Below are 26,998 nucleotides of genomic sequence, written 5' to 3'. Positions count from 1 at the left end.
AGGCTGGTAATGAATTCGCCTCTGGGGCCAGATACCCGGAGAATAGCCTCGAATAACCCCGAGTTAAATGTGCTTACCACAGTAACTTATTTTAGGGTATGCGCAGGCACTCTTTGCACAAGCACCATATCTTCTGGCTTCCAGGACTTTTGCCAAAATTCGGCCAAGATCGGATTTCACAGAAGGACTGTATGTGTACTATTAAATGATGTTCGTATATGCATAGTAATTGAACACAATTTGCCAAACGCCATTCGCTATGCAATTTCATCGCAATCGTCATTCAACGCCGGTCAGACCGTGTCTCCTCCGTATCCAAGGACTTCCACACCCACGTTGGCCACAGTCGACACAGTCCATACCACAATCAAGCCCAGTCCGATCTTACGGTCCATCCTCCACCCATTCAATGGTACTACCACAAGTAGTCCCACCAACGTCACCAACAAAGTAATCCCCGAAATCATCAACGTCGTGCTCACATCAAGCTGGTATGGTTTGTACTTGATTGGCTTCTGAGGATGTTTGGCGTGTTTATGCGTGGCATTGTGGACGGTCATGTACATGCCTCCGATGCCGATTCCGAGCAAGATGTTGAGCATGGGGCCTCCGAAACACGCAGATAACGCCATGACTGGATATCCCAGCTTGGCCACGGTAATGTCTGCCACCAAGTCGCCTAGTGAATTTCCCACCGCAAAAATCGTAAGACCAAGAATGGCGTCTGATATACCCAGTATGACACCAAAAGCCTTGAGCACTCCCACCACTTCATTAGCAATTGTGGCGATCCAGCCAACAGCCACAGCAAAGCCCAGGAAACAGAAGAGAGGTCGATATTTCGGTTCGCGGTCGGGATTCGTTAGAGCAAGGAGGACGAGAACCAAGACCAGTGAGAATACCAGAGACCCAAGAACCATGCGGATATAGACTTTGAAACCGTAACCGTCGTCCATATTAGCCCAGAATATAGTGACCATGAACATAGGTGCAGTAAAGACCTGCAAAAATACCAGCCATCGATTCCATCCTTTGGGCTCAGGAATTTCATCTTCACTCGTCATGACATTTTGTTGGTAGTCTGAGATTGGTCCTGAGATACTGATTCTGTCAAAAGAGCTCGACTTGGGTGCCAATGGTGGAGTATCTGGTGGAAGCTCTATGAGACTTTGCGAGCGACTTTTGGGACCGCCAGGAGTTACTAGCTCTGGATCTGGCATAGTGGCACCATCCACTCTAGGTTCGACGACAGGGAGAGTGATTGTGAGCAGGAAAATGCTCGGCGCAGTAATAAGGCCAAGCGCCCGATCGACAAAGGATTTATCTCGCCAGCCGTAAACCGTGGGAAACAACTTGGCGACCATCTCCTGCGGTGCAGGAAGGTGTTTGTATGGCCACCAGGCAAATCGTCGCATGTTATCTTCCTCATCGTCGTCCGTCAGTAGGCCAAGATGCCGTGCGGATTGTGGAGATGCACTGGGCTCCGGAAGGTGAATGCTAGGTGGTCTGGAGCTCATAGGAGTCAGAAGCATTGGCTCGTCTGTAAAGGTGGGAAATTCTTCAGGTTGGAGCACCGAACGCTTGTGCTCGGGATGTGGTGTATGCAAGAGCGGAACCTGTAACGTCGGACCTGCTCTGGGTGAATACAGAGGGCTTCGATCATCTTGCTGCTGGTCTTCACTATAGTCAGGGCGGCGGAATATCGTGCTTGGAGGAGCGAGGAAGTTTGGTGACTTGGGAAGTTCGGTGGGTCGAGTGCTTGTACTCACTCGTCTCGACGACGTAGATGGAGATATGACGAGTTTTGGTGAAGGCGGTCTCTGAGTGGATGGCTCGTTCAGGGTTTGGAGGATGGCCGCACTCGGCCTCGATGACTGACCGGAAGATGCCTGTGAGGCGGAATTGATGCTAATGGCACTCTCAGAGACTCGATCCGACAGAAAATTCGTATCAATTTTGAGTTTGGAAGCATCGTTGGCGGACACAGCTCGTTCACGTGCACCATGGGCCATAGCATTCCTGTCGATATCAAGGTAGCTGACGTTATGGAGTCGGGCATGCGAAGGCTCCGGAGGAGCACTGAGTGGAGCTGGTCCTGGTCCCGATAGGGTCTCTTCTGAATACCGTCGTAGACCGATTGGCTGTGTGCTGCCACCTGTACCCTTTCGTTCCAGGGAGGTCATGAGAGACCTGAACTCCAAAGCACCGATCAAGCTGGGCCGGATCGGAGTTATGGTGTTTCGCCTTTCGCCCCGTACGGGTCGGCCAATTCTCATTTGACTCTGTAGTTCTGCCAGATATCGATCTCGAGTCTCATCATCCTCTTCGTCTTCGATTTTCCATGCCGGAGTAGCAGGAGTGCGAATGGTCGGAATACTGCCGCCAGACTGAGTCCTTAGAAGGTTCGTTTGTTCGCTCGCGGGACGGGCCTCTTCGTCGTCCTCAATCTCGGGCACCTCCAATTCTTGGGTATCCGGAATGTGATGGTGTAACCTTGCAGTGGTCTCGGCCAGCTTCACCCTTCGACGTCTTGTGAGCCACCAATGCCATGTCACCACGAAGATCACATAGAAGACGTAAAAGCCAACCATGGCAGCACACTCCCAAAAACGTAGACTTCCGTCGGCGAGAAATACCAAACTGAAGCTTGCAGCAACAGCGAAGAACCCAACATCTCGAATGAAGCTCTTCCGTGCCACCTGAAAAGGGGCAACCAGTGCCATGCTTCCTGCGACCACGGCGGTGATGAAGCCTGCGGCACCCATCAACTCGCCTACCGCCAGACTGCCACTGTTGCTGCTCATAGCTGCAAATGTCGAAAAGACATCGGGACTGCCATTTCCAAAGGCAAGGAATGTCACACCAGTCAGACTTTCACTCATGCCCAGTATGCTCGCTATTGTACTCAGATTGATGCAGAGGAAGTCGGAGGCCGCTATGCCGATCGTACTGAATAGCAAACTGAGCCATAGCACTAGGACGGCGAAGGCAAAGGGCTGTGCATGGGCTAGGGAGCAATAATAGAATTGCAGGTATGAGATCAAGCCAGCTTCTTCGTCGGGGCAGTTATCCTTTACAAAGGCACATTTGTCTTTGGACTCGTTGACAAGCCGACACTATCATGGACGGGCGCAGTTAGATAAGGTCGCAGTTTGCAGTGAAAGAGCAGCGCATACCTCCAAGTCGCGTGCCTCGAGTGATCGAGCCGCAATCTTCTGTCTCTGATGTACTCCATCATGTTGCAGCCCCTTCAAATAGCTATAGCATGCGAGAAGCGTGAGTATTAGAACGGCGGTGTAAAAGGTGCGGCCGTGTTGTCGCAACGGGCGTCTGCGGGCGGGACGGTATAGGAAAGCCATTCGAACTGACGGCAACTCATACTGGATGAGAGATGTGTTGGTTTTAAGCTAGAGATATCCTGCCAACGAAAAGAGAGACGTCCATGTCAAGGGGTTGGCCGTAAAGTGTGAGCGAAAGAGAGCGAAATGATGCGTCGACTTGATAGTAGTTTGGTGATGATTGCACCCATGCATACCAAGAAATCAGAAGCCTGGAAAAGATACGAACTAGCCTCGCTAGGTACAATTCTTGGGGTTTGCGCATAAAACTTCCGTCGTCATTGTGCATTGTTTCCCGGGGCCCGGGTCCCAGTGTCGATGCACCGCCACTTTGCAGATACCTACCAATTCATGATTAATCTCCAGCACTCGTATCAAGCTGCGATGGCCAATTCATTTGTGGCTTGGAGTGTCTGTGGGAGTCAGTGGCAGATGCAGTCCTCATTGTAACTTGTGATCACCATTGACTTGGGTGCCAGGCATGTCGCCATCCACCAGAATTGATCCGATACCAATCATCCGGCTAGGGATTCGATAGCGGTGAAGCCCATCATCCACATCCACTTTGTCCGTTGACATACGATACCAAATCCTCTGAAGCCGAGGTCCATAAGTTATCCAAACCCCAGGATTCATTTTCTGGCACAGATTGGCCGACGATAGCCATCCTTTCTCTTGTCTTGCGCACCCAATGTTCTTGTCCTACCAACCATCCCACTACCATGCATCCTTGACAAAGACCAATTAACAGCACCCCAATCCAGGTAGACTTCTATCCCGTATCACCGATGGCGCCGACTTTTGCAGATGTGGTCCCCATTAAGCAGATCTCCTCACATCAATACACTCTCGACCTCGCGGACGAATACTGCATAGGAACAGGTAAGTCATGCACGTACACAGTCTCACATGTGATCAACTAATCCTGCAACAGTCCCCAATGGCGGCTATGTGACCTCATCCTTCCTCGTCGTTGCTAGGACGCACATGTCCCTCACCCACCGCGTCCGCTCCGAACCACACCCTGTAAACCTACACCTCGAGTTCCTCCGACGCACATCGGTTGGTCAAGCCCTGTTTACGGTCAAAGACATCAAGCTCGGCTCAAGGATCAGCAACCTGCACATCGTCCTGTCCCAGAGACAGTCTCACAACGACCAATTCCAGGATGAAGCAGAAGGATACATCACGATGAGCAACATCGCGACCGAATCAGGCCTGAGCCTCGACACGAATTATCAGCTCTATCCTCCTCCTCTGCCAGTCGATCTTAGGCAATTATCAGAAGGCCGCGACAAGAATTACGCGATCCGTGCCAACGACCCGTTCCCGCAGTTTCGCCGTGCTGCGCAGAATATCCAGATGTTTCTCATCCGGCGGGAACAAAGACCAGAGAACCACCCCAAGTCTATAAACGATCAATGGGTCCGGTTTACGCCCAACCGCGTGCCGAATGGCCGATGGACAAATGACGCCCTAGGGTTTCTGGTGGACATGTTCCCCCAGATTGTCGAAAGTTACGTCAATCCCTTCGTCGAGGAGGCCGCGAGAGGCGAGCACTCCCAGGCAGAACTCAAACAGTTTCTCGAATCGAGCGAGCCACGTGCAAAGTTCTGGTACCCAACGCTGGTACTGAATCTGGACGTCAAGAAACTTCTACCGGAAGAGGGTGTTGCATGGCTGTTTGTCAGAGTCAAAGCTAAGGCCATACGGAATGGACGGTTTGACTTGGATGTTGAGGTTTTGGACGAGCAAGGGGAGCTAGTAGCGACTAGTTCTCATGCCAGTCTGATCGTAGATTCGTCAAGGAATATGACGAGGAAGCCGAAGACTGGCAAGCTATAGTCATGATACCGGGCCGCGTATGAACTTGATGAAGGAGGTGCTAACGTCCTTGACTAAGAGGTAAGACTACTTAGATATGATAGATCTTGATGCAGCTAGGTTAGCCATATTGTATTAGGGGCATGTTGTTGTATGTACAAATTCAGATCATAATGGCCGTCGCCATTGAGCCCAACTTCTCGGACAAAGCCCACTCCAATTGCAAGACCAAGCAAGCACCTTGCCGACTCTTCAGTCAAGCAGACTCTAGAACAGAGCAGCAGCCCCAAGCCCAAGGACACCTAACAGGCCTGCTGCCCATTCTTGTTTCCGAATCTGTGCAGCAGCGCCAGTATATGTCGCCGCAGGGGCCGCAGTACTGCTAGATGTCGTTGTCACGACCGCGGTGGTGGACACAGCGACCGAGGTCATCGGGGCAGAGCTTGTAGTGGCAGTACCAGCTGGAACAGTGATGGTGACATTACCACTGAGGCAAAACTTCTCGGCGAATTGTATGGTGGCTAGTTCAAAGAAGAGGGAGTCAACACGCAGCTCCCGAAAGTGTTTGATGTAAGCAGGACATGTTTTACCTTGTTGATCAGTAGCGTTGCAGGCGCCCTGGATGCAGGTCTCTACACCACTAAGGAAGGTGGTCGCGGAACAGATACAGTGGAAATCGGTGAGGGCACAGCCGGTCGTACCAATGGCGCCTACCGCGCAGTTCACCTGATTGCCAATGTCAGTAATTGGGGACGTCGACTTTGTCTGCAAGCAGAAACATACAGCACAAGATGGCAGGCCAGAAAGATCTTGCGACGCAGCGACATTGAAGAGCGCGAAGAGGCCGGCCGAGATAAGAGTGATAAGGCGCATTGTGACTGGGGGTGTCAGTGTTTCCTGATTGAAACTTGTTCAAACGATTGTAGATGGTATGCTGCCGGTAGCCGATTTTGCAAGAACGAATGTGAAGGAGACACTGCCGTGTAGCTGGGAGAGGGCTCGATACGAGAAGAGGAGAAAGTTGGGAAGAGCTTCATGGCATCCTTCCAGGTTTATAGCTTTTTCTGCAAACCTCTTGATCAATTGGCCAGAAGGCCTGACATCTGCCGTCTTATTGGGAGCGCCATGCGAGGTGCGTTCAATCGGCTGTGCTTTCAACTGCCACATCTGGTCGCGATGGCTGCATGAGGAAAGCATTTGGCGAGTGACAAGGGGAAGCGAAGACAGGGCGACGGCTGAGATGGTCGGACTGGTGATAGTCTTGCAGCTTCAGCCGACAATTAACAAGCCACGGTTTTGCTGAATACGAGGTTTTGGCAGAACAGAACGGCTGGTCTCTCAGGAACGCCCAATGTTCTAGCCTAGAGACGGATGTTGTCTGCGGCGAATAGTAGACAAGCGAGGCTTGAAGTCAGCCAAAGGTGATTCGAAGGATGAAAGAGAAGAAAGCTCGGATAGCGGTTGGCAGCTTTTGCGGAGACATCTTGATCAGGTGTTGAGATAAATAAAGCACGACCGGAGGGGAAACTGGGAACGCCTAAGACTGGCTGCAGGAATTCAGTATTCTCCTTATGTTTAATATGAGTACACCATCAAGCAGCATCGTTCTTTAAAGACAGACTATCTGCAGAATGCCAATGCCGCGAGTAACTCTTTTTCTCGCTTTTCTAATGTGTTCATGCTGGTGGCGGCTTTCTCTCTAGGATATTGTTCTTATCGGCGTCCGACTGGCCTGGACCAAAGGGTCTTCCGCATTTCCAAGACCAGTACAAGGACAATGCATACCAAACATAGTTGTCCGCATTCTGGATCGACTGCGACTTGCCTGTCACCGGATTTGGCGCCAGCAGGTTGATGAGTCTGGTATTGTACGGCCCGTATGAATGAGACAAGCCGATGGCAGTCCCAGTGTTGTCGCCAATTTGGTGATTACCGTGCGAATCTGGCGGAATGAAAGTGTTGTACCCGGGAACGTCTTGCAGTATGATCGGCCAGTGGAAAAACTCGTGTAGAACCGTTGATCCGGTCACCGTCATGAAACTGTTGTCATGGTCTCCCAATCCATCGCAGCCCCAACCAGGCAAAGTCTGCCCGTTTGGATCGTCATTGACCCTCGCCCAAGCGGGCGGGTTCTCCGTGCCAGCAAGGTCAAGACGCTCCGTGAGAACCTCTGCTCCGGGGCAAATGGCCATCAGTCCAGAGAATTGCGCACCCGGGGTGTTATCAAAGGCAAGATACGCATTGGGTGGTAGGGGGGTGCCGCATTTCGGCGGGATTCTGAGGAAGGGGTTGTCTCCAGCAGCGATGCTCAGCCCTTCAAAGAGAGGGTTGTATGTGGCAGGCGTGTTGAACGATTGGAGCAAGCTGTCGATACTGTTCTGGTCGATACCAAGGTTCAGGGGTATGTTTGCAATTTGTCTGAACATTCCTTGAACGAGAGGCCAGTCTTGTGGTTGGAAATAGCGAAGAAACGCCTGGAGAGATGTCAGATTAATGTGCTTTACCAGATTTTATCTATCGACTGATCTCACTGGATCACAAGGCTTGCCAATCACCACTACGACTCTCGCCAGTGTCAAGGCGTCATTGAAACCCTGCAGGATCTGGCCTCTTGTTTTCGCCGTGGTGCCGGGCGGGAAGACCAGAGATGGCCCGACTGCGAAGCACGACGTAAGATTCAGCAAGATGGTGAAAAGGAGTGTGAGCAGCATCATGGTGGCTGTGAGCTCTCTGCTGATAGCAAGCACGCTCGGGTCGCAGTAGGTGTTTGGTCAGAAGAGAGATGTTGTGAGATTTGAATCTGCCGGCAGTCATTTACTTGATCGCTGTGCATGGGTTTCAGTGAAGATTGATGCTGCGGAAAACCAAGGGAGTGAATCCGAGGACATGCCCCGACCCGTCACTCTCGCTTGACCTCATCTTCAGTGCCGACTGCATGGGTGCCTCTCACATACACAACGCAGCTGTCACTGGATCCCAGCGAGAGGCCATGTTTGCCATTCGAGGAAGAATATGTTTTTTTTGTTTGTCGTGGTGGTAACAAATGAATATACGTTGGTGAGTCGAAGGAGCTATCTTCTGAGACGCTGTCGTCAAACCAGTCCTATGCCCAGAATTGAGATGACCCTTTTCCGATTCGGATTGAACATCAGGAATTATACAAGCCAAAGTGCCGTTCTCGACAGGATTCAGACCAGGGGTGCCTCCGTCCGTACAAGGCTCTGCATTCGCAATATGCTGAAGCACCTGGCTGGTGGTGCTCGACGGATTGACACGCACACATTCAAAACTCGAACCAGTGCTCCGAGCCGTCTTGGGCAGCTTCACCCCGCCATTTCGATGAGAAATGCATGTTGGATTTTTGTAGTCTCACTCAGTCGAGATCGGTAGGCTTCGACACGGTGCATGACAAAATCATGGCGGGTTAGTGCGACGCATAGCACACCAAGGAAGCGAATTTGGCCGTTGACCCTACCGCATAAATTGACACAGGAAAGATGGGTGGTTGAGATTCCCTGTGTAGAACCGTAGTTTACGTTATTGAGTTGGTGGCGATCAGCCAACAACATCGCAGTGGAAGAGATGGGCATAGTAAGGGTGTGCTCTCTGTGTCAGTTGTAAAGCCAAACTAGGCAAACCCAATCGTCTCTTTGAAGACTTCTGGAGTCGGAAGCCACAAAAGTTCGGAAACCAAATTAACTCCAGGCACCAAGCGCTAACCCCCAGTTGCTGCCTACCACTACACCTATTATAGCGTGTTGCGTGTTAGTCAAAGAATTGGCACTAGGATCCTACAACACATCAACACCATAAAGCAAGGCCTTGGACGTCGACCAGATGTCCTGATCGCTCATTATCATCTACCTCCCTGTCCTAGCGAAATATATTCAGATTTGAAAAATGGCTGCTCCTACTCCAGCCAAGCACACCTTCACCGGATCCTGTCACTGTGGTTTCATCAAGTATACTGCAGCCGTCGCACTCACCGACTCCCCGACAGCAAGCCGCTGCAACTGCACAATTTGCTTGAAGCAAGGATACACCAGCATTCGCATTACTCCGGAAGACTTCACCCTGCTTTCGCCAGAGTCGGCTTCGCAGGTCAAAGACTATCAGATGAAATCTAAGGACATTCACAAGTACTTTTGTGGTACATGCGGGATCCACGTCTGGAGCGAAGGAGAATTTGTGTACGAGGGCAAGAAGTATCCGCTCTTCTCAGTCAATATCTTGACACTCGATCAACCGCAAGAAGGGTTGGACTTGAGCAAGGTCAAGATTCAGTATTTTGATGGAAGAAACGACAATTGGATGGCAGGCCCAAGGGGTGTACCGTGGCCCGGGCAGTGCATCTGAAGGCATGGCTGTTCAGAGTTTCTGACTTGCAAATCCATAAAAGGTCAATCGTCGCTATGAAAAAAAGGTTTTATATTTCCCCTTTTTTGGTAAGGTCAGGTCAGGATAGTCGCTTCAATAAACCTTACATGATTTGTTCTGTCCTCGAACAGCTACCCATCTAAAAGCAGGAAGCGAGAATGTGAACGTACAGCCACAGGATCATCGGCCGGTCATTGACTTACCTTAACAATCCCTGCCTCCGAGTTCTGCGTTGAATCTGACCCGGGAGGTCCACTTGGCTACAAGGCTCAATTTTGTGGGGTTATCCTAAAACCCTGAGAGAGACTGCTTAGACGTGTCTTTATTGCTTCCTTGTGTTTGTGGTTACAGGGCTCCGAACGAGCCCGTGGAACATCGGCTCCACATGGCAGCAACCTGCTCTGATGGCCTCATCTGCCGGGCCAACGCTCTCCTAGGACAACGGAGCAAAATGGGTAACGGCGAAATTGGCCGTTGACTCTCCATTTCGACACCGGCGAGATTGGCCGTGGAGACGTTTCTCATCACTGGACGGCCACTTTGGCCATGGTGTGTCGCCTATATCAACGAGAGCAGTATCCTGCCATGGTCGAACGAACCCTCTCATCTCAGCAACTGCTTGCCCCCTGTATTTCACTCTCAACACCCTCCATTCTACCCAAGAAATTTACATCATGTCTGCGACAAAAACAATTGCGCTCATCTCTGGTGCCAACTCGGGCATTGGTCTTGCTGCGGCTACCCTGCTTGCCAGGGACCATGGATACCATGTCATCGTGGGCTCGCGAAACGAAGATGCCGGAAAAAGGGTCGCTGCTTCGCTGGTGGCGGATGGGTATTCAGCTTCCTCGGTTCAGCTTGACATCTCCTCCGACGAGTCAATTATGGCGGCAGCTGGGTGGATCGAGCACGAGTTTGGTGTGTTGGACGTCCTGATAAACAATGCTGGAATCATGCTGGACACCCGCCGCGATGGTCGTTCAACCCGGGAACTCTTCACGGAGACCTTCAGCACCAACACCATTGGAGCGGCCTGCTTGACCGAGGCCTGTCTGCCGCTGCTTCGCAAATCCGAGTCGCCGCGCGTTCTGTTCGTCTCGTCGCGCATGGGATCGGTTTCCGAAACGACAAATAAGTCGACAATGTACTATAACCTGGACTACAGGGCATACGACTGCAGTAAAGCCGCCCTCAATATGTTGGCTTTGAACTATGCAAGAATCCTCGATGATGTTGGTGCCATGGTGAATGTGGTGTGTCCTGGACTGGTGAAAACCAAGCTCATCGACGACCATCCCTACGGAACGTCGCCTGAATTGGGAGCGCAGCGTATCGTCCAGTTGGCCACGGCGTCGAAGGGAGGTCCCACAGCAACTTTTACTGACAGAGATGGTGTAATTCCTTGGTAGTCAAAGGGCTCAAACTCAGAGTATTGGAGCAACAGTTTCTCATCATGTCGCTCTTTTCATACCATACCTCCAACCAGATTCAATAGAGAACCAAGTTTATCAGCTCCTGCATTCCATTCGTCCAACTTCTTGGCGCTGTGCATTTCGTCAGTGGACTTCTGGGCATCAATGAGATCTCCTAGTGTTGCCAATCCGCTCATTTGGCGAGTGCGCATCGCGTCACATTCCAGTGCCCATGTAGTTTCCGTGTTTGCCTCCCAGACAGATTTTGGGCTGGGGATTCGCAGACTCCGGTAGCTTTGAGATGCATCATAAATATTTCCCGTCTTGATGCACACAACACAGCCTATGAGAAACCATAGATGTGCAAGCCTCCATGGCCCCAGTCAGTAGAACTCTGGCAATAACGAGGGTAGTGCGTAAAAAGTACCTCAGTTGTGATTCGGCGAATATCCAGTCTTTCCAGCTCGCGCTCGTCTTTTGAAGCGTACCTTCACTCCCAGTCGTGCAGGACGTCTGTTTGAACAAGAGGTAGATGTCCTCCGAGATTTAGTTGCTGAAGTCAGGCTAGAAGACTGAAACCTACATGTATCGTCAGAAGAAGCCCCGGGCTATTTTCTTCGCTTCCAGGCGACGGGTCGATGATGCACATGATCAGATATATCATGCAAGCTTGCGCAGCCGCAAGCAGTTCGTATTGGGACATTTGATACATCTGTTGCCAATCAGAATCAACTAAATCAAGGGTCAATAAGTAGGGTACCTCATTGGCCCAGCGACGGTACTGTGCTCTGACGGTCTTCCAAAGGACTGGCTTTGTTTCGGGTGTTCGCAAGGCAAACATCTGCGCAATGCTCATGCAGGTCGACAATGCCTCGGGCAGAGCAGCTGGCGATGACAGAGAGAACATTTGGGACTGTTGATGGATGTACCAGGGGAAGGTTTCCCTCCTCAGCATCATAGCGGGGAAAGCGCGTATCGATTGAACAACGAGATTGGCGTTATGATGGGCAAAAGGGCGCTCGGGTTGACAGATCGCTGCATGATTTAGTCTTGACGGCAACAGTGTATTCTCAGTCAAGCCTAAGAGCGCTACACCACGGCGCATCCATCCACACCAGGACTGTGATTGAATATCCAGGGTCTCGTATGGAGCTATAGCAACCTCCGTCACGTCTGATTGCTGAATTGGAATAGTCTCATCAAAGGCGAGTAGTCCATCAATCGTGAGAAACTCGTCGAGGTCAGGACGTTGCGTGATTGAATTAATCGACGGAGGGTCATCGCCGCCGGTACTCCCCGGCTGAGAGTCGCTTGCTGTGGCATCATTGGTAAAAGTGAAATCTAGAGTTGACCAGGTATAACTGTCGAAGTAAGAGCTTTGAGCAGGTGAGCTCCTCGACGCCCTCCGAGCGGCTGTTCGCACTCCGTGGTTCTCGATTGACGGCTTTGGGCTCGACCTCTCCCTCATTAGCGCCGAGCCATCATACGTGCACTCCAACCCTTTCTTCGTGCAACGCGAACAAGGTAGTCCGAAGGTACATTTGGTCTTGGCGGCGTTGCAGGCTCGGCAAGATCGAGGCCGCTTGCGTTGACGACTGCCACAGTATCGAAGATGACGATTGCGTGACTGTCCTGCATGACCACCGAATGAGCCTTTCAAAAGTCACAAGAGGAGATATATGCGTACCATTGGTGAAAGGCTTGTCACAGATGGAGCAAAAGTACACCGCCGAGGCCGAAGACGAATCGTGGAGTTGATTTTGTATTAAATTGGTCGGATCCATATCCCAATCGATGAGTTCAATGATGTAATACCAGTGCAAGATTTTGGTGATCTGAAATCTAGCAGCTTCACCGACAGGATAAATGCGACATGTCGTCGACCGACATTTTCGCCGCTGCGCACACGCGTGTTGACAGCTGACAAATCCTTTTCGTGGAGCTTACCGCGCAACTCATCTTACCACGATGAATCTTTTCACAATCCAAGAAACAGAGACACAAGGTTCATATTACTGACTGCGGTGACCTACTCCCCTTTCACCTCCGTTTGGAGGATCTCGTCCTTTGACCTTCCTATTCCGACTCCCCAACACCATCACCTTCTCACACTTACTGTAAATCACCTTTTCTTCAGTCCATCTCCTCACTCATGGATGATGGACGATCGTGCTTCTTTAGGCAGAATTCCGGTGTTCCGTTCTTTTGCAGGCTCATTGCCCACGTCTGCTGATCTGCCAAAGCAGAGGGCGCCTCATGCATTCGCTACATACCTGTGGTGGTCTCGCACCTCACAAAACTCGCGCCACTCCTGTAAATGAACTCGCGGCTCGACGGCATACTTAAAAAGGTATTGCTGCTTGTGGAATGGACAGTCATGGCCTTTCTCAACATGTGTCTACCTCGGAACGCTGGCGAGACTTGCCAGAGACAACAGGAGCAGCGTGGTGACACCAGAGTTCTTCCAGGACGCATTCTTGACATATACTCGAACGCATTACGATCATGGGTAACCCGCGATTTTCGAATCTCACTATCCCACCAGAGACGCCTGGAGTGGATACACTAAGAACCACAGCGAACATTATCTTCACTCTACCTACATCGACAATGTCTTCACTAATCTGCTCGGCATAGTGCCGTCACTAGTCGACACCTTTGAGATGCAACCTCTCATCCCTCCAAACTGGACCAGCTTCGCGGTGGAGAATTTGCCCTATCATGGTAACCTACTCTCAATCCTGTGGGATGTCAATGGATCTGCCTACACCGGCTTCAACCACTCACCTGGTCTTTCAATCTACGCAAACGGCGCCTTGCTGTATAGTCAGCCATCCCTTTCACCTTTCTCAACATCCCTGTCCATCTCTACCAATTCATCTGTCGCCCAGCTGGCATCTGCACCTAGATACGCCAACATCCTTTCCAACCCCAACAGCCTGGTTTCACCCACATCACTACCCTACGCCGACTCTACCGACACGTTCTACGTGCTTGGTAACAATCTCGGCCCGGCGGATTCAGCATACAAAGCCAACGATGGCCTGGTATTCTATGACAATCCACCCGACAATTTCTACTCAAACAATCAAACCTACAACCCGGCTAGTTGGCTCAACTTCACCCTCTCTCGGGCGCGGAACTTCTCCTCAGTTACCATTGCAGTCTACGATGATAGCCTACGGAACGGCGCCCTAGCTTGCCCTGCCGGGCTGTACGTATACGTATCAAACACCACTACGGGACAGGGGCTGATTGCGAGCACAAATTCACCTACCCAAGACAGTCTGATTGCACAACGCACACCTTGGACAACATGTCTGCCTTATTCACGCAATACCATAGCATTCAATTCGACTGTCATTGCGGACACCTTGTCATTGTACCTCGTGAATGCAATCCATTATGCTGTCGGTATCGTCGAGGTCGAAATCTGGGTCCCTGCGACCCTCGGTCCGCGGTACGAAGCAGAGGATGGAATCATTGGTTTTAGCAGCGGTGGCGGAAGTATCGGCACCAATGGTACAGTGGTTGACGGCGAGGTCCGGTTGACTGGACAGGGCGGCGATGGAGGTATCTTGGAAATCGCGGACGTGAGGACGCAGACTCTAGGCGGAAGTTCGGGAATCGCAAATCTCTCCATCATTGGTTATGGAGGACCGATCATCCTTGGACTGAACTACCTGCACAATCAAACAGTGACAATGCCAGCAACTCAAGGTGGGAATGCTACGATACAGATGGATTTCCTGGCCGGCGGGAACGTGGTCACGATGTATCAGAGTACGGATCAAGCGGTGTGGATCGACGCGCTCGTCGTTTCTTGACAACGTACGCAGCAAACTTGCACAGACTCCAGTTCTATACGTGAACTTCGGTCATCATCTTAGTCTCGAGAATAGGTAATTGTGGGAGAGAAGAGACAAAACTTTGTAACCGTAGACTCCGTGTTCACGCAGTTCAACCTCTCCTCAAATCGTCGCCGGAATAGCTTTGATGTTTTCCCTTTCTTCAGTCAGGTCACCTCAACATGGTCTTTTGGTAGTGATTACATGATTTGTTTTGTCCTTGGAAAGCTATCAAGCGACGGGAAGCAAGAGCGTGGAGGAACAACCACATCTTTCTTACCTAGATGTCGATGATGTAGGTGCTTTGCTTGGTACCTAGGCTACAGGCCATACCTGTACTGTGTCATTGTGTCTCCAATCGCGGTGCCTCTGAGTAAGCGCTCGGAGCTGTGGCTATATACAACACAAACCAAGTCCTGTTGGCACATTTGGTGTATTTCTAACGATCAGACCTGAAACCTCCCAGGGTAGACAGGTTACGCACCTCATCGCCCCAACGATACTGTAGTATTGTGCTCTGGTTGTCTGCCGAAGGTATGGTTTTGTTTCCGATGTTCGACAAACAGATATTTGTACAATGGTCATATAGTTTGACAATGCCTTAAGCGGGTAGCTAGCTACTAACGACACAAGAGCATTTGTTTTCTGACGGATGAATTACGAGGAAGTTTCCCTTCGTAGCATCATAGGTACGAAAGCAATGTAATGATTGAACACCGAGACTGACGTTGAAATGGGCGAGAAGGCACTCGGGCTGGCTTCAGCTTAACGTCCCAGGTAGTCGGGCTTCAGCACTGTGATTCTGTGTCTTCAATCAACGTTAGACGTTGATAATCCTTGTTGGATTGATGAATAAAGTCGTTAACTGTCTTCGTTTGGATGGCACGAGTGTTCAATCAGACCGAGATCCAGGAGAGAGCATTGCATGATGTGCAAGCCAATACTGAGCAGTTCTTGACAAAGGACCTGCAGCGACTCATGTAGGGGGCCCAGCAGAGGACAGCATCAAGGAGGAGTTCGCATCGTGATGTCGTCGTAGCATTTGATGAGAAAGTGGCCGCGTCGGAACTGTTTGTTCAAAGTCCTGCAATGCTTTACACAAGACAACCCTCAAAGACCACCACCACGACCATCACCATCAGCATGCCTTCCAGTTTCAGTGGAATCCAGTACATGCATTTCGATCCTTCAAACTTGCCAGAACCGCTTCCGTCCGTGTGGAGTGAGGCCATCACATCTTTATACATCCGGAACATGTACTGACTTCGCTACGCAGCGACGGTAGAGCAAACACCACCCACTTCCGGACAGAGAGTTCAGGAGGTCTTCGAATCTTCTTCTTCCTCAGCCATCAGCCCTTCCCCTCTGTCTGAACCGCGCTATAATATTGATGTGGCCACCTCGACGGACGAACTCGCTGTGTCGGCTGTTCAAGGTGCAATTCCAGATATTGGGGAACACATATTTGTGTGGATCTGGGGTCAAATCCAGACATTGCCAGAGACACACGCAATGTTGGGCCCACCGGTAGCAGGGCAAATCAAGATGCCAAAGACAAGCACGCGTGCCAATGGCTGTTGCTGGGAACAATGTGCCAGAAGAATTGGACGGGCAGTCCGAGACACAATGGGTGCTCAAGTTCCGGCTGGATCTTGCTGGATGACGACCAAATCCTCAATCATGAGGTATCAAATCAGCATGAACGGTATTGCGTACCGGTCATTCAATACCGTTCGCTTGATCGCCTTTTTAGCCGACTCATCGGACAGCAACTGGAGGAATTTCAAGGCCGACTCATCACAAGTTGGAAGTCGAGCCATTGACCACCCTTTCAATCATCGTTGCCATCGTGGGCCTGCGTACAATAATCAAGACAATGGCACGATGCGTTGCATAAATGGCCTCGAGCATGGGCATTTCGCGACTAAGGAGGAGAATGAATCTGCAAAAGTATGCGGATTGGTTTCGGCTCGAGTACTGTGTCCTGGACATGGCGAGAACACAACCAAATGCTTCTTTACTCACGAGAACGGGCATCCAAAGCCGTGTCTGAACATGGAAGAATGGGTGCCGCGTTGCGAATGCCAGCCAAAATGCTACTGAGCAGCCTGCTCGAGACTTAGGACATGATCCGTTCCAACAAGGTGCATGGGATTTGAGGTTGATCAAGTTCGAAGAGACGCCAGGATAATTGCCGGGTGCTACATAGTCGCTCCTTCATCTTCTGAACAGCATCACACTGTCTGGCTCAAACGGGCCAGGTGGTGGGAGTGAAAGACGGAATGCAAGCCATAGCTCGCTCGACCACAGTCAAGATGACGCCAGAGGATTTCAGGCTAGGACAGGCATTATGACCACTGCTATTGCCAGTAAAGACGGGATATCATGCGAGCTCACTCATATTCGCGCTCTGGAGATCTCGATTGATGGCCTAGATGTCGACCTCCAGGTCGCTAGCGCTGAGATTCCAGTCTGCCAATTCGTGTACCTTCGATGACGTCGTCAGGACATCATCTCTTGAGATCATACCTACATAAGACGCACAGTTACCAGTAGTGAACCTGCCGGCATGCAGTTTGTTTCTCGTATGTTATTAAGCATTTACGACGCGTGATCATCAATCCTGCAGACCAAAGCACAGTTTGACGACTATATCAAAAGACTCACATTCACACCACCATCCACCATGGCTCCCTCGGGCCTAGCAATCCTCATGGGCGCCGGCCCGACGACAGCCTCCGGCATAGCACGCATTCTGGCACATCCATCCCACGGCAACCTTGCTGTCGCTCTGCTCTCACGCAGCGCCGACGCCGGCCTGGCTGAGCGTCTCTCACGCGAGTCGCAAGGGGGCACGCTCCGTGCCTTCAAAACCGACACCACTGAATCCAGCCTCACATCCGTCTTTGAGGAGATCAAATCATGGGCCAAATCCCACCAGCAACAGCTCCCACTCAAACTAGCAATCTGGAACATCAAGCACTCGCACAAAGTCCCCTTTGAGGACGAGTCACCCGCCAAATTCGGCGACAGCCTGCAAACGTACGTCACTGGGGCCATGGTCTTCAGCCAGCTCTCCCTGAAGTGGATGTTAGCCCAAAACCCCAACGACACCACAACAAACTCCTCAAGCGGCAGCGACGGCGGCGAATTCATGATCAAAAAGGGCACCATCATTTTTACGGGTACATTGGGCGCGCTACGCACGAATGCGGGCTACGCAGCATACGGCGCCGGACGATCTGGGGTACGAATGCTTGCACAGAGTCTGGCGCGCGAGTACAGTGCCAAGGGCGTGCATGTAGTGCACGCCATCGCCAACGGAAGCATTGTCGACGTCGACACCACGGCCGAGGATGCTGATGTCAAAGAGAAGTTGGCCAAGGTCAATCTAGGCGAAAAGATCCGAGCAGAGAGTGTCGGCAAATTGTATCTCCAGTGCATGAATCAACCGTGCGATTTGTGGATTCATGAATTTGACATGAGGCCTGCGAAAGAAAAGTTTTGAAACTTGACTCGAGTACGATGCATACCAGGGAAAAGGACAACGAAAAGTACACTAAACACATACAATGCTAGTTCTCGCTGCTCTAATGCAAAGGGTATCTTAAGAGATACAAGACCGTCTATTCATTCATACCGTCAACCTGCTCATGCTCTGCTCGCACGTCAAGCTGTTCTTTTCGAAGCCGAGAGCTCAAAAGCACCTCCAACCAACAGATAGTCTGACCACACCCTTAGGATTGCGAGATCCTGACCAACTTTTCAAGGATCGACAACACACCTAGGAGAATGTTAGAAACAGATCAAACAAAACAAGCAGCAGACTTACCGGTCACGCCTTGCGTTAGCGTGGCTGAAGCCTCGGTATTTCTTCCTCCCAGTGTGATAGTCACCACATCCCGAATCTTGCCTGCCTTTTCCAGTTTGTGCGCCCAGTTAAACACATATTCATCTTCTCTGGAATCGCCGACCACCATCAGAAAGTCGGGCATAGCGTGACTCGACTTCTCAAGAGTGTCGCTGATCATCTGTGCAGCCAATCCTTTGTTGATACCGATTTCGGAAATATACAAACCCTCCTCGATCGGTACCGCACCCACGCCCTGGCCTTGACAAGCATCGTTGATGTGGTTAGCACACTCGCCAGCTTGTTTGAAAGCCCCAGCCAAGTCTTCAGCTTCTGCATAATCAAAGACCAAAGCCGAATGCCGTTCCTCTATTCGACTGCCTTCGATTCTGTCCACGTAGTATTGGAGGATGCTGCGAACGCCCTTCTTCCATTCTTTGGCATGGTCTGAATTTGCGAGCTCCTCCCATTCGTCCGTATCGGGTGCCTTGACATAGGCACCATTCTCGGCAATCATTCCGAGCCCAGTGACCGGACTGAACAATCGTTCCAACTCCTCAGGCATCCTGGAGCTCATGACGTAGACAATGTTTTTCTTGTCCTCAGTAAGGTCATTCAATACATCGACCGAACGCTTGGGAGTGGTCAAGATGATGTCAGTGGGAGAGCCCCATGACGCCAGCGTGCCTTCATAGTCCAGGATTATGAGACGTCTCGGCGCTTTCTGATACTTTGTCTTGACCGCACTCACTGATAGTCGTGGGACCGAAGTCGCCTCACGGACTGAGTGTTCTTTCCAAGCATTGTTGAGGGCCTTAGTATACTGTTCGTACCAGACGTTGGCATTCTGGTTGACGACATAATCGTACATTGCCTTCCATCGTCGGCTTCTCTCCTCAGAGCCCATATCCAGAGCCTGCTTGATGGCGTCGGCACACTGGGTGTAATGCCACGGGTTGACCAGAATGGCATTGTGTCCAAAGACGGTCGCCGAACCAGTGAACTCACTAAGAATCAGGGGACCATGCTTGGCTTCGGCGAATTGACCGTCTTGGCACATGACGAACTCATGGCTTGTCAAGTTCATTCCCTCTCGCAAGCTGGTGATCATGAGGCACTCGGCAACAGTGAGAAGGGCCAAATACTGGGCGAAATCGATGTCCTGTTTCAGAAATACCAGGGGTTGGTGAGCTAGCGTAGAGTGAGTCGAATTGACTCGGGTGACAATGTCCGCAACGGTCGCGCTGAGCTCAGGGTCTTCAGTGGACGAAGTCGCAATCTGAATGAGAACCACCTGATCCCTGTATTCTGGATATTTGTTGAGGAACAGCTCATAGGACAAGATCTTCTGGCGCACACCACGGATGTTGTCTAGCTTGTCTCGACCAACGATGATGCGCTTTCCGCGATACTTGTCAGTGATAGTGTTGACCCAATCTAGCACTTCAGGCACGCGACGTTGTTGGTCAATCGCTTTCGGATCGATGCCAATAGGGCAGGTGCTGACGTGGACGAATCTTCCATTTTCGAGGATAACGCCGAGTTTGGTGGCTTCCACATTCAGCAATCGACTGCAAGTCTGCAGAAAGTGGTGGCCGTACTCGTCATTTTGGAACCCAATCATGTCAGCACCAAGAATGCCCTCCAAAAGCTCGCGTCGGACAGCAAGACATCGGAAGATCTCTGAGGATGGGAACGCAGTGTGCAGGAAGAAGCCGATCTCAGCATCGGGCAGCTTTTGTCGCAACAGACCGGGCACGAGGAGCAGATGATAATCGTGAATCCAAATGATATCTCCCTTCTTCCAGTTCTTGGCTATGCGATCAGCAAAAGCTTCGTTGACCTTGACATAGAACACCCAGGAGTGATCCTCATATGCCTTGCTTTTTGGATGATCTGGGATCTGGTAGTGGAAGACTGGCCAGAGGATGGTCTTGCAGTAATGCTCATAGTGGCCGTTGAGATCGCTGTCACTGACGTAGACTGCCAGCGATTCGTGATCATTTTCCAGCTTTTCTGCGATGTTCTCTCTCATGTGATCTTCCAACACATCAATCGGACAGCCCACAGTGCCCACCCAGAGCTTCTCATCGAGCAGATCAGCGTCGGCCGCAGCATCAATGGCGTTGAAGAGACCTCCGTTGCCGATGACCGCCTTCTCGATGGTGTAATTGTATTCTGAGAACTGAACTTCAGAACCACCCGTTCTTGACCTCCGGTGTCCCTTGCGCCCTAATTGTTTCTGGGCGCCTAACGCCACAGCCGCCGCCTTCTCTTTAAGTTCGATTGCTGCATGTTTCAGGATAGAGCTCGGAGGAGGGGACTTGGCTCGTGACGGTGGCTGGTTCCAGACAAAGCTCTTGCCCCAACCAGGTGAGTGTAGGTCGTGTCGCGAGATGCCTCGAAGGTCTTTCAGCTGGACAGGACGCTGCTGTTGCAGATCCTGTTGATCCACCTGGATGTCATTGTTCTTCTCCTTGATGTGACTTGGAAGGGACAGTGCTATCGGTCGCTCGATGTGAGGACGGAAGATCTTCTCGTGGTCTGTGGTTGCGCCAGGCGTCTGAATCAGCGAACCTGGACTCTGCGTGAGGGCCCCCACGGGTTTCGGGGTGGTTGCAAACAAGCTGATGGCTGACTGATTGTCAAGGGATGGCTTTTGAGAGACGGGTGGGGAGATGGCTTCGGGTATTCCTGGTTCAGCTCGATGCAGCTTCGGAGACCGTGAAGCTGGTCCCGTCCATGATGGCGGTCCGTCAAAGTTGACCGTGTAAGGAAGGAAGAGACTGGCCACAAAGACGGTCATTGTATCATGCGGTATGAACCGTCCGAGGAAGATTCCAACGCGTCTTACAAGGAGATATGTAGGTTATGGTAGGTGTTCTCGAGACCAGAGTAAGGACGTGCAACGGTGCTAGTGACGAGGCGGGCCAAGGACCTAGAAGGAATGGCCAGGGTTGCCACGGCGAGTCGAAACAGACAGCGTGGATGTCGGCAATGAAGTAGGGAGGAAATCAAATTGAGCGCAACTTGGTGTAGGAGGTAGTAGCGTTGGTAGGAACGACGAAGATGAATTGCATCAAACCACCGGAGGGAGATGCCGGTTTACAGAGAAATGATGTTGGTGTGATACAGGTACTGTAACGGGGATCCGCCCTAAATCATTGGAGAAAAGACATGTGCATCCATTTTCGTCATTGCCCAGGCCCCAGACACAGTTATTGCCATTTTGTGATAGCTTACACACTTGCACAGGAGTTTGGTGTAGGTTAGACAAACACCTACTCGTACGCGCTGCTCCCAACGCCAACTTTTTTTAGGTCCCAGGGAACGTACAACATTGGGCAAAATGACGCACGTGTGTGGAGCTGATGGTCGGTGGTGAGAGGTTAGAGGATCCATGTCTGAGAGACCTTTCAGCTAATGAAGTTTAACCAGAGGAAACCCCGTTAGGCCTCATGCAGTAAAGGAGGCCCTACTTTCTACCACAGTAGAAACCTATTTTCGGGAGACAGCCGGTGGAAGGAAAAAGAACCGCCTATCCCCTACTCCACATAATAGGTATTCCGTACTATACTATTACTCACAGTAGGTATTCCTTACCCTGTCCACCACTCACCCCGTGGTGGCTGCATTTCTTACTGACGCGGAAGACATTCCCGGCGGGGTCCAACCAGACTCTGTACGGAGACCTCACTGGCAACATCTTGTCTGCGTGTTCGTGTTTCTGGGTCTTTCGAGAACAACAACCATCAACCACTCGTTATTGTTCTTGCAAATGCCTAGTTGAGCGCAGCGGAACGGACCCAATCTTTCCTGATGGACAGTGTTTCGATACCCATATCCCTCTAGTTCCGCTCTGCCTGGCCTCCTGCCTCCTCTTCTTATTCTCGCCATGCCACTTTATCTCACGGCGGCCCACTCATCGCGTGTCAGTAAGCCGGCACAGCGATCCGTCAACAACATCCGTCGCCATTCCTCTTCGCCTTTTGCACATGCCCCGCGCACAAAATCATCCATCACAAGGACGAAATCACTCTCAGACGCCCTTGATGATGCCAAGTGTAGCGATAGCGCCGACGACGATGAAGAAAAGCTGGCGTCGAATGGCAAGATTCTGTCCACAGTCTCAATAGACTCGGCCAAGGATGTCTTGTCTGCACTGCAATACGCTCGCAACTCAATGTTCGCAGCTATTCCTGAGCGCGCAGGGATGAACAGTGTCCGTATCTCCGAAATCCTGAACTTCCAGCGAAACATGCCAGCCGTGGTGTCTCTACCACATGTTCATGCCATCATCTCCGCGTCGTCCAAAACAGAGCGTCAGATTGCTACATTGCAAGCTGTCGGCAAGGTGCGAAAGGTCAAGGTGACCGGGCGTGGCAATGATATCAGCGGTACCAGTGAGGTATTGATCACGATCAGTGACCTAGAAGTCTTGCTCCAGCGAAGTGATGTTGCTCCAGATGTCGTAGCAGACTTCTGCAATGTGCTTCGTCGTCAGCCTCGAGCTACGTCCATTTCTCCTCATGATCTGCCTCAATCACATGTGATCGCCTTGACTCGAACAGGCTTCCTTGTGTCGACGTCTCTTTCTGGTTCTCGCAACCTATCACTAGCCGGCTCTTCTCTGGTGGCCATGCCGAAAATCTCCCGCGCAGCATCCGGCTCATCGGGTGCTGTAGGAGGAGATGCTGCATTTGAAAATCTAGGTGGTGTTGGCAATGCAAGGCGTCCCAGTGGCACACCACAAGATACTCAAGGAGCTGACTTTGCTCTGTCCGTACCCAACCTTGGTCCGTACCTAAGATTACTGAACGCGGGTCGACAACACCTACTAGAACTGCTGGGCAAGTCCAAATACAAAGAAGGGCCACTCTATTTACTGAGAGAGCGCTGGGATGGCGCAGTCGACTCTGACAATCGCATATCCACCGCGAAACGACTGAGGGGAGAGTTTGCTGGGGTCATGCCAGCAAAGACCAAGAAATGGAAAGACCTGTATGGTCTAAACTTTGATTGGGTGCTTGAAGAGTGCCTTGGTGCAGGCTTGATCGAACTATTCGAGACTCGAAGTGTCGGGCTAGGTGTACGGGCGACGTGATCTTGCTCATGGTGTTTGTTCTCCCCAGAACCTCTTGTGGCTGCTGCCATGAGGGTCATGCCGTGCCCACCCGCATTTGGCTCTGACATCAAGCACTGCGTTCACGTCGTTCAGTCTGAGACCAAAATCAACGACCAGCCTACGGGCATGCACCTCTGCAATGTTGGCAAACAATCAAACAGTGCATCGACCTGGACTGAGGGACTTATTTGCCACACGCCGAGGAGTGAGCAACGACAATATGGCTAGCACACAAGTTCTGTACTGAGGCTACTATCAAAAAAAAGTGACCGAGGACTGTCAGCCGCCTCTTTCGCCAAAACGGTGGCTAGTGAGGTCTTCGTGCAAGATCTACGGCCAGTCCAGGTTGCAACGCCGCGTTCAACCTACCACGGGATTACTCCTGATGCCGTCCGAAGCAAGCTACAGGAATACAACTGCGATCCTGAAAGTCACATGGTCAACGTACACATGATGAGAGAAAAGTTCTTACAGTGGACTTGACTCTATTCAAACAGATCGACTGCCTCGGACCGCGAACTGCGCAATAGGTATATATACCTAGGTAGACGAGAAATACTACAATGTATTCACTCGCCCAATCGCAACAATGACATGTGCCGGCCATGCATTGCTCCGCGTCATATCAACCAAGACTCCCTCCACACAGCCTGCGCATTTGTACAACTCTGCCTCTTTCGATAATGATATCTCTTATCATGCTCAGATCTTTCCGCCGCTCAACTTCTCCGCTATTCTTTGCATACGCTCTTGATCCCGAAGTGCTCTTTCATTAACATCTCCAGGGAACCTCGCACCAGCGCGGCCCTGGTCTGTCGTCCTGTCTCTTCCACGCTTAATCATCTCCTCCACGGTATCCGGTACGCCACTGTCCCAAATGCTCCTTGTCGACGTGAAAGTAGCATCGATGGCTGCCGTCAGCTGTTCTCTAGTTGTGATAAAGTTCCTGGCATTCATGTAAAGTGTATGCAGCTTGTCCAGACGCTCTTCGTGTTTCGCCGCCAAACGGGCATCGTGCGCCGCCTTGCGGGCATTGTAGATCGCCAGCTCCTCCTCAGAGGACAGCTCGCGAACTTTTTGCGGCCGCATCGCCGACGGGATCGACACGTTGGTCAGGCGCTCATCTTCCCTCTGTGGCTGGGATTTCAGTCTCGCGTGCTCCTTCTGTCTCGTCTCGCTGCGGTGCGCAATCTGGGCGTCGATCGTGGTCTTGCGCACGTGCAGCTCCTTTAGGCCCTCGCGCAGATGGGACTTGCGCATCTCAGCCATCCGCTGCTTGTATTTGCCAACCTCGGTGAGTTGGTCTGGGTGCGGGACGTTCTTGGGTAGCGGATCGCGCGTGACATTGGCGAGATATTCTTTGCCAGGCTTGTCGCGGCGTCGGGCCGGGAAGAGTTCTCGAGGGACGGGAAGGACGCCCTTGACTACCGGCTTCTGGTCGCGGATTGGTTGATGAGGCTCGGGGACATCGACGAAAGCTGGTGACTCCGGAGGGATGTACATGCGAGTGGAGGATGTACTGAATGTTCGTGTTTGAGATGATGGCTTCAGCAGCCGGAGTCGGCAGGCTCTACATATTGAGGCTGGAAGATTTTCCATATTGTGGCATGGGTATTCGAAGCTCGTCGATCGTCAAAAGATCCTTGATGTCGCGGAAACGTGTAGCCTGGCACGAGACTTAAGGCGATCTTCAGGTGATGGCATGGACAAAATTCACGAAGCATTGAAAGACGAACCTCAAATACGGCGCCAGGCCATATGGGGAAACATCGGGCGTGAGAGCTTGGCTACAACTTTTTTTGAGAGTCAAAGTCCTTTCAACTCTGGCTGCATTATTCTCAACTGCGAATGTTCGCCGCAACTCCCTTCTGCACTGCTTTTCTGGAAGTCGATTGCCGTTGGACATGAGTTGACCTCGCAAAGCGTGCTCAACCTAAGGTTGGAAATGGAAACATCGTCTTCCGGAATGCCCTGCCGTTTACCCCTACCGACGGACGTCCCAGAAACGCGAAGAGACCGAAGCAGCTGCTGAAACACGACAAGATACAGCGTGAGGCACACAGGGAATTGACAAAGCGTCATATTCATACAACAGGAAATTGCAAGAGCACAAAGTTGTAGCGAGTTGGAAACGGTGGAGAAACACCAAAGCCACATCCTAAAAGACACTGGTCTTGCTGGGACAAGACGCTGCAGAAACAGCAGCGCATCCAAGCCATATATGCTCAAGATTCCGCTCGGGATCGGAAGAAAACCGTGCACGCCAGTGTCTCTCGTGACATCAACCAACTATCCGAGGCGGTCAAAGCAGACACGAATTGAACTGTACAAAGCGATGGACTCCTGAACATGGGATTTTCATGTGATCCGTGCTGGAGACTGTCAATTGACCAGGTGTGTCTTTGTTGAGGAGCAGATGAGCGAAGAGTCATCTCACAGACTTTTGGTTGTCACCCTGATCCCATAGGACGTGGCTCCAATGTCGACAGTTGTGAGTCCATCCCGCATACCCCATTTGCGCTCTTGTCCTCCGTCCAAACCAGCTCCATTGCTAAGTCAAGGCTTCTTTCTGCGTTTCGCAAATTTCTCCATGAAAGTAGCCTGTTACAGCTTTGGTACATCAAGCAGCGCTCGCCATTCTCTTCGGAGGATGGTTTCTGACGTGGCGGCCGTCTTGGAAGCCTTGTCAACAGAGTGCATGCCATGTTTCGCTTGAGTTGAGGTCTGCTTTTGTGCCAAAGTTTCTTTTGGCCTCCTTTTTATAGCATTCCTCTTAGTAGTGTTCTCAGACATCAAACATCTCCTTTGCTATATACACGTTGTCAAGCGCATAAAGTGTGAACACGCTGCGAAACTCCCTGATCCCGGAGTTCCTAGCCCCTAATCCTGCTGCCATCCCGTCAAATATCCCACCTCTACCCGGGGAGCGGCCGTTTGCTGTTTAGCGTAGAGTACGAAATGAACATACTAATGCCGTTAACAAGCTTGGTTTGACGTGACGAGAGATAGTTTGGGCAACAAAGAGACAGGTTCGCATTGTGGCTGAAAGTTTCGATCCGGGCCTGCACAGCGTGGATATGGGACTCAGGGCTGGCTAGCACGCTTCGGCAGGAATGCGCAATATCCTCCTAAGCATGCATTCGCAGTCTCACAAGAACGTCCGAGTTGCACCATTTCCACGAAACCCATCCCAGAGCGATGAAGAAGCAGAGCAAGCGGATGAT

At 51.4% G+C, this 26,998-nt stretch overlaps 12 protein-coding genes across 12 annotated transcripts; 6 read left to right on the top strand and 6 right to left on the bottom strand.

The window, feature by feature from the left end:
• Positions 1–35: 35 nt before the first annotated feature.
• EDD37DRAFT_468331 (Sodium/calcium exchanger protein-domain-containing protein) lies at positions 36–3,579 on the bottom strand. The gene is made up of 2 exons (XM_062813064.1): positions 3,177–3,579; positions 36–3,116 (listed from the first exon to the last, which is right to left on the bottom strand). The coding sequence occupies exons 1-2, from the start codon at positions 3,357–3,359 to the stop codon at positions 294–296; spliced, it is 3,006 nt and encodes a 1,001-aa protein (XP_062668184.1). The 5' UTR covers positions 3,360–3,579; the 3' UTR covers positions 36–293.
• A 137-nt stretch (positions 3,580–3,716) lies between these two features.
• On the top strand, positions 3,717–5,305 carry EDD37DRAFT_695778 (alpha,alpha-trehalose-phosphate synthase). Its single transcript, XM_062820120.1, has 2 exons — positions 3,717–4,220; positions 4,273–5,305. The coding sequence occupies exons 1-2, from the start codon at positions 4,127–4,129 to the stop codon at positions 5,181–5,183; spliced, it is 1,005 nt and encodes a 334-aa protein (XP_062668183.1). The 5' UTR covers positions 3,717–4,126; the 3' UTR covers positions 5,184–5,305.
• Position 5,306: 1 nt separating this feature from the next.
• Positions 5,307–6,279, bottom strand: EDD37DRAFT_468307 (CFEM domain-containing protein). The gene is made up of 3 exons (XM_062813063.1): positions 5,946–6,279; positions 5,753–5,888; positions 5,307–5,683 (listed from the first exon to the last, which is right to left on the bottom strand). Exons 1-3 carry the CDS (start codon positions 6,033–6,035, stop codon positions 5,430–5,432), a joined length of 480 nt encoding a protein of 159 aa, XP_062668182.1. The 5' UTR covers positions 6,036–6,279; the 3' UTR covers positions 5,307–5,429.
• A 433-nt stretch (positions 6,280–6,712) lies between these two features.
• EDD37DRAFT_468304 (uncharacterized protein) lies at positions 6,713–8,257 on the bottom strand. Its single transcript, XM_062813062.1, has 3 exons — positions 8,117–8,257; positions 7,694–7,962; positions 6,713–7,636 (listed from the first exon to the last, which is right to left on the bottom strand). The coding sequence occupies exons 2-3, from the start codon at positions 7,874–7,876 to the stop codon at positions 6,839–6,841; spliced, it is 981 nt and encodes a 326-aa protein (XP_062668181.1). The 5' UTR covers positions 7,877–7,962; positions 8,117–8,257; the 3' UTR covers positions 6,713–6,838.
• Positions 8,258–8,854: 597 nt separating this feature from the next.
• EDD37DRAFT_468265 (Mss4-like protein) lies at positions 8,855–9,866 on the top strand. Its single transcript, XM_062813061.1, has one exon. The coding sequence runs from the start codon at positions 9,063–9,065 to the stop codon at positions 9,516–9,518; it is 456 nt and encodes a 151-aa protein (XP_062668180.1). The 5' UTR covers positions 8,855–9,062; the 3' UTR covers positions 9,519–9,866.
• On the top strand, positions 9,866–11,229 carry EDD37DRAFT_468243 (short chain dehydrogenase reductase). Its single transcript, XM_062813060.1, has one exon. It carries the CDS (start codon positions 10,214–10,216, stop codon positions 10,946–10,948), a length of 735 nt encoding a protein of 244 aa, XP_062668179.1. The 5' UTR covers positions 9,866–10,213; the 3' UTR covers positions 10,949–11,229.
• On the bottom strand, positions 11,230–12,771 carry EDD37DRAFT_468242 (uncharacterized protein). Its single transcript, XM_062813059.1, has 2 exons — positions 12,639–12,771; positions 11,230–12,583 (listed from the first exon to the last, which is right to left on the bottom strand). The coding sequence occupies exons 1-2, from the start codon at positions 12,733–12,735 to the stop codon at positions 11,511–11,513; spliced, it is 1,170 nt and encodes a 389-aa protein (XP_062668178.1). The 5' UTR covers positions 12,736–12,771; the 3' UTR covers positions 11,230–11,510.
• A 491-nt stretch (positions 12,772–13,262) lies between these two features.
• On the top strand, positions 13,263–15,134 carry EDD37DRAFT_467936 (uncharacterized protein). The gene has a single exon (XM_062813057.1). The coding sequence runs from the start codon at positions 13,615–13,617 to the stop codon at positions 14,776–14,778; it is 1,164 nt and encodes a 387-aa protein (XP_062668177.1). The 5' UTR covers positions 13,263–13,614; the 3' UTR covers positions 14,779–15,134.
• A 2,351-nt stretch (positions 15,135–17,485) lies between these two features.
• EDD37DRAFT_651577 (uncharacterized protein) lies at positions 17,486–18,307 on the top strand (the record flags this gene model as incomplete). The annotated part of the gene is made up of 1 exon (XM_062818367.1): positions 17,486–18,307. One exon carries the CDS (start codon positions 17,486–17,488, stop codon positions 18,305–18,307), a length of 822 nt encoding a protein of 273 aa, XP_062668176.1.
• Positions 18,308–18,421: 114 nt separating this feature from the next.
• EDD37DRAFT_467385 (alpha,alpha-trehalose-phosphate synthase) lies at positions 18,422–21,630 on the bottom strand. The gene is made up of 2 exons (XM_062813053.1): positions 18,632–21,630; positions 18,422–18,583 (listed from the first exon to the last, which is right to left on the bottom strand). The coding sequence occupies exons 1-2, from the start codon at positions 21,453–21,455 to the stop codon at positions 18,537–18,539; spliced, it is 2,871 nt and encodes a 956-aa protein (XP_062668175.1). The 5' UTR covers positions 21,456–21,630; the 3' UTR covers positions 18,422–18,536.
• A 667-nt stretch (positions 21,631–22,297) lies between these two features.
• Positions 22,298–24,181, top strand: EDD37DRAFT_467905 (serine-threonine protein kinase 19-domain-containing protein). The gene has a single exon (XM_062813056.1). It carries the CDS (start codon positions 22,545–22,547, stop codon positions 23,751–23,753), a length of 1,209 nt encoding a protein of 402 aa, XP_062668174.1. The 5' UTR covers positions 22,298–22,544; the 3' UTR covers positions 23,754–24,181.
• On the bottom strand, positions 24,115–25,502 carry EDD37DRAFT_467312 (uncharacterized protein). Its single transcript, XM_062813051.1, has one exon. It carries the CDS (start codon positions 25,371–25,373, stop codon positions 24,477–24,479), a length of 897 nt encoding a protein of 298 aa, XP_062668173.1. The 5' UTR covers positions 25,374–25,502; the 3' UTR covers positions 24,115–24,476.
• Positions 25,503–26,998: the final 1,496 nt, after the last annotated feature.

Source organism: Exophiala viscosa (genome assembly GCF_022695815.1).
Source record: "Exophiala viscosa unplaced genomic scaffold EDD37scaffold_8, whole genome shotgun sequence".
NCBI classification, from domain to species: domain Eukaryota; kingdom Fungi; phylum Ascomycota; class Eurotiomycetes; order Chaetothyriales; family Herpotrichiellaceae; genus Exophiala; species Exophiala viscosa.
This window is presented reverse-complemented; position numbering and strand designations above follow the sequence as displayed.

Excerpts from the sequence above, each read along its gene's own strand:
- EDD37DRAFT_468331 (XM_062813064.1), bottom strand. The coding sequence starts at position 3,359 with ATGGCTTTCCTATACCGTCCCGCCCGCAGACGCCCGTTGCGACAACAC. Across the intron at positions 3,117-3,176 it reads TCGAGGCACGCGACTTGGAG|TGTCGGCTTGTCAACGAGTC; the intron begins GTATGCGCTGCT and ends CGTCCATGATAG.
- EDD37DRAFT_695778 (XM_062820120.1), top strand. The coding sequence starts at position 4,127 with ATGGCGCCGACTTTTGCAGATGTGGTCCCCATTAAGCAGATCTCCTCA. Across the intron at positions 4,221-4,272 it reads CGAATACTGCATAGGAACAG|TCCCCAATGGCGGCTATGTG; the intron begins GTAAGTCATGCA and ends ATCCTGCAACAG.
- EDD37DRAFT_468307 (XM_062813063.1), bottom strand. The coding sequence starts at position 6,035 with ATGCGCCTTATCACTCTTATCTCGGCCGGCCTCTTCGCGCTCTTCAAT. Across the intron at positions 5,889-5,945 it reads CTGGCCTGCCATCTTGTGCT|GTGAACTGCGCGGTAGGCGC; the intron begins GTATGTTTCTGC and ends ATTGGCAATCAG. Across the intron at positions 5,684-5,752 it reads CAACGCTACTGATCAACAAG|CCACCATACAATTCGCCGAG; the intron begins GTAAAACATGTC and ends TCTTTGAACTAG.
- EDD37DRAFT_468304 (XM_062813062.1), bottom strand. The coding sequence starts at position 7,876 with ATGATGCTGCTCACACTCCTTTTCACCATCTTGCTGAATCTTACGTCG. Across the intron at positions 7,637-7,693 it reads TTGGCAAGCCTTGTGATCCA|GCGTTTCTTCGCTATTTCCA; the intron begins GTGAGATCAGTC and ends ACATCTCTCCAG.
- EDD37DRAFT_468265 (XM_062813061.1), top strand. The coding sequence starts at position 9,063 with ATGGCTGCTCCTACTCCAGCCAAGCACACCTTCACCGGATCCTGTCAC.
- EDD37DRAFT_468243 (XM_062813060.1), top strand. The coding sequence starts at position 10,214 with ATGTCTGCGACAAAAACAATTGCGCTCATCTCTGGTGCCAACTCGGGC.
- EDD37DRAFT_468242 (XM_062813059.1), bottom strand. The coding sequence starts at position 12,735 with ATGGATCCGACCAATTTAATACAAAATCAACTCCACGATTCGTCTTCG. Across the intron at positions 12,584-12,638 it reads TGACAAGCCTTTCACCAATG|GACAGTCACGCAATCGTCAT; the intron begins GTACGCATATAT and ends GTGGTCATGCAG.
- EDD37DRAFT_467936 (XM_062813057.1), top strand. The coding sequence starts at position 13,615 with ATGCAACCTCTCATCCCTCCAAACTGGACCAGCTTCGCGGTGGAGAAT.
- EDD37DRAFT_467385 (XM_062813053.1), bottom strand. The coding sequence starts at position 21,455 with ATGACCGTCTTTGTGGCCAGTCTCTTCCTTCCTTACACGGTCAACTTT. Across the intron at positions 18,584-18,631 it reads GCTAACGCAAGGCGTGACCG|GTGTGTTGTCGATCCTTGAA; the intron begins GTAAGTCTGCTG and ends ACATTCTCCTAG.
- EDD37DRAFT_467905 (XM_062813056.1), top strand. The coding sequence starts at position 22,545 with ATGCCACTTTATCTCACGGCGGCCCACTCATCGCGTGTCAGTAAGCCG.
- EDD37DRAFT_467312 (XM_062813051.1), bottom strand. The coding sequence starts at position 25,373 with ATGGAAAATCTTCCAGCCTCAATATGTAGAGCCTGCCGACTCCGGCTG.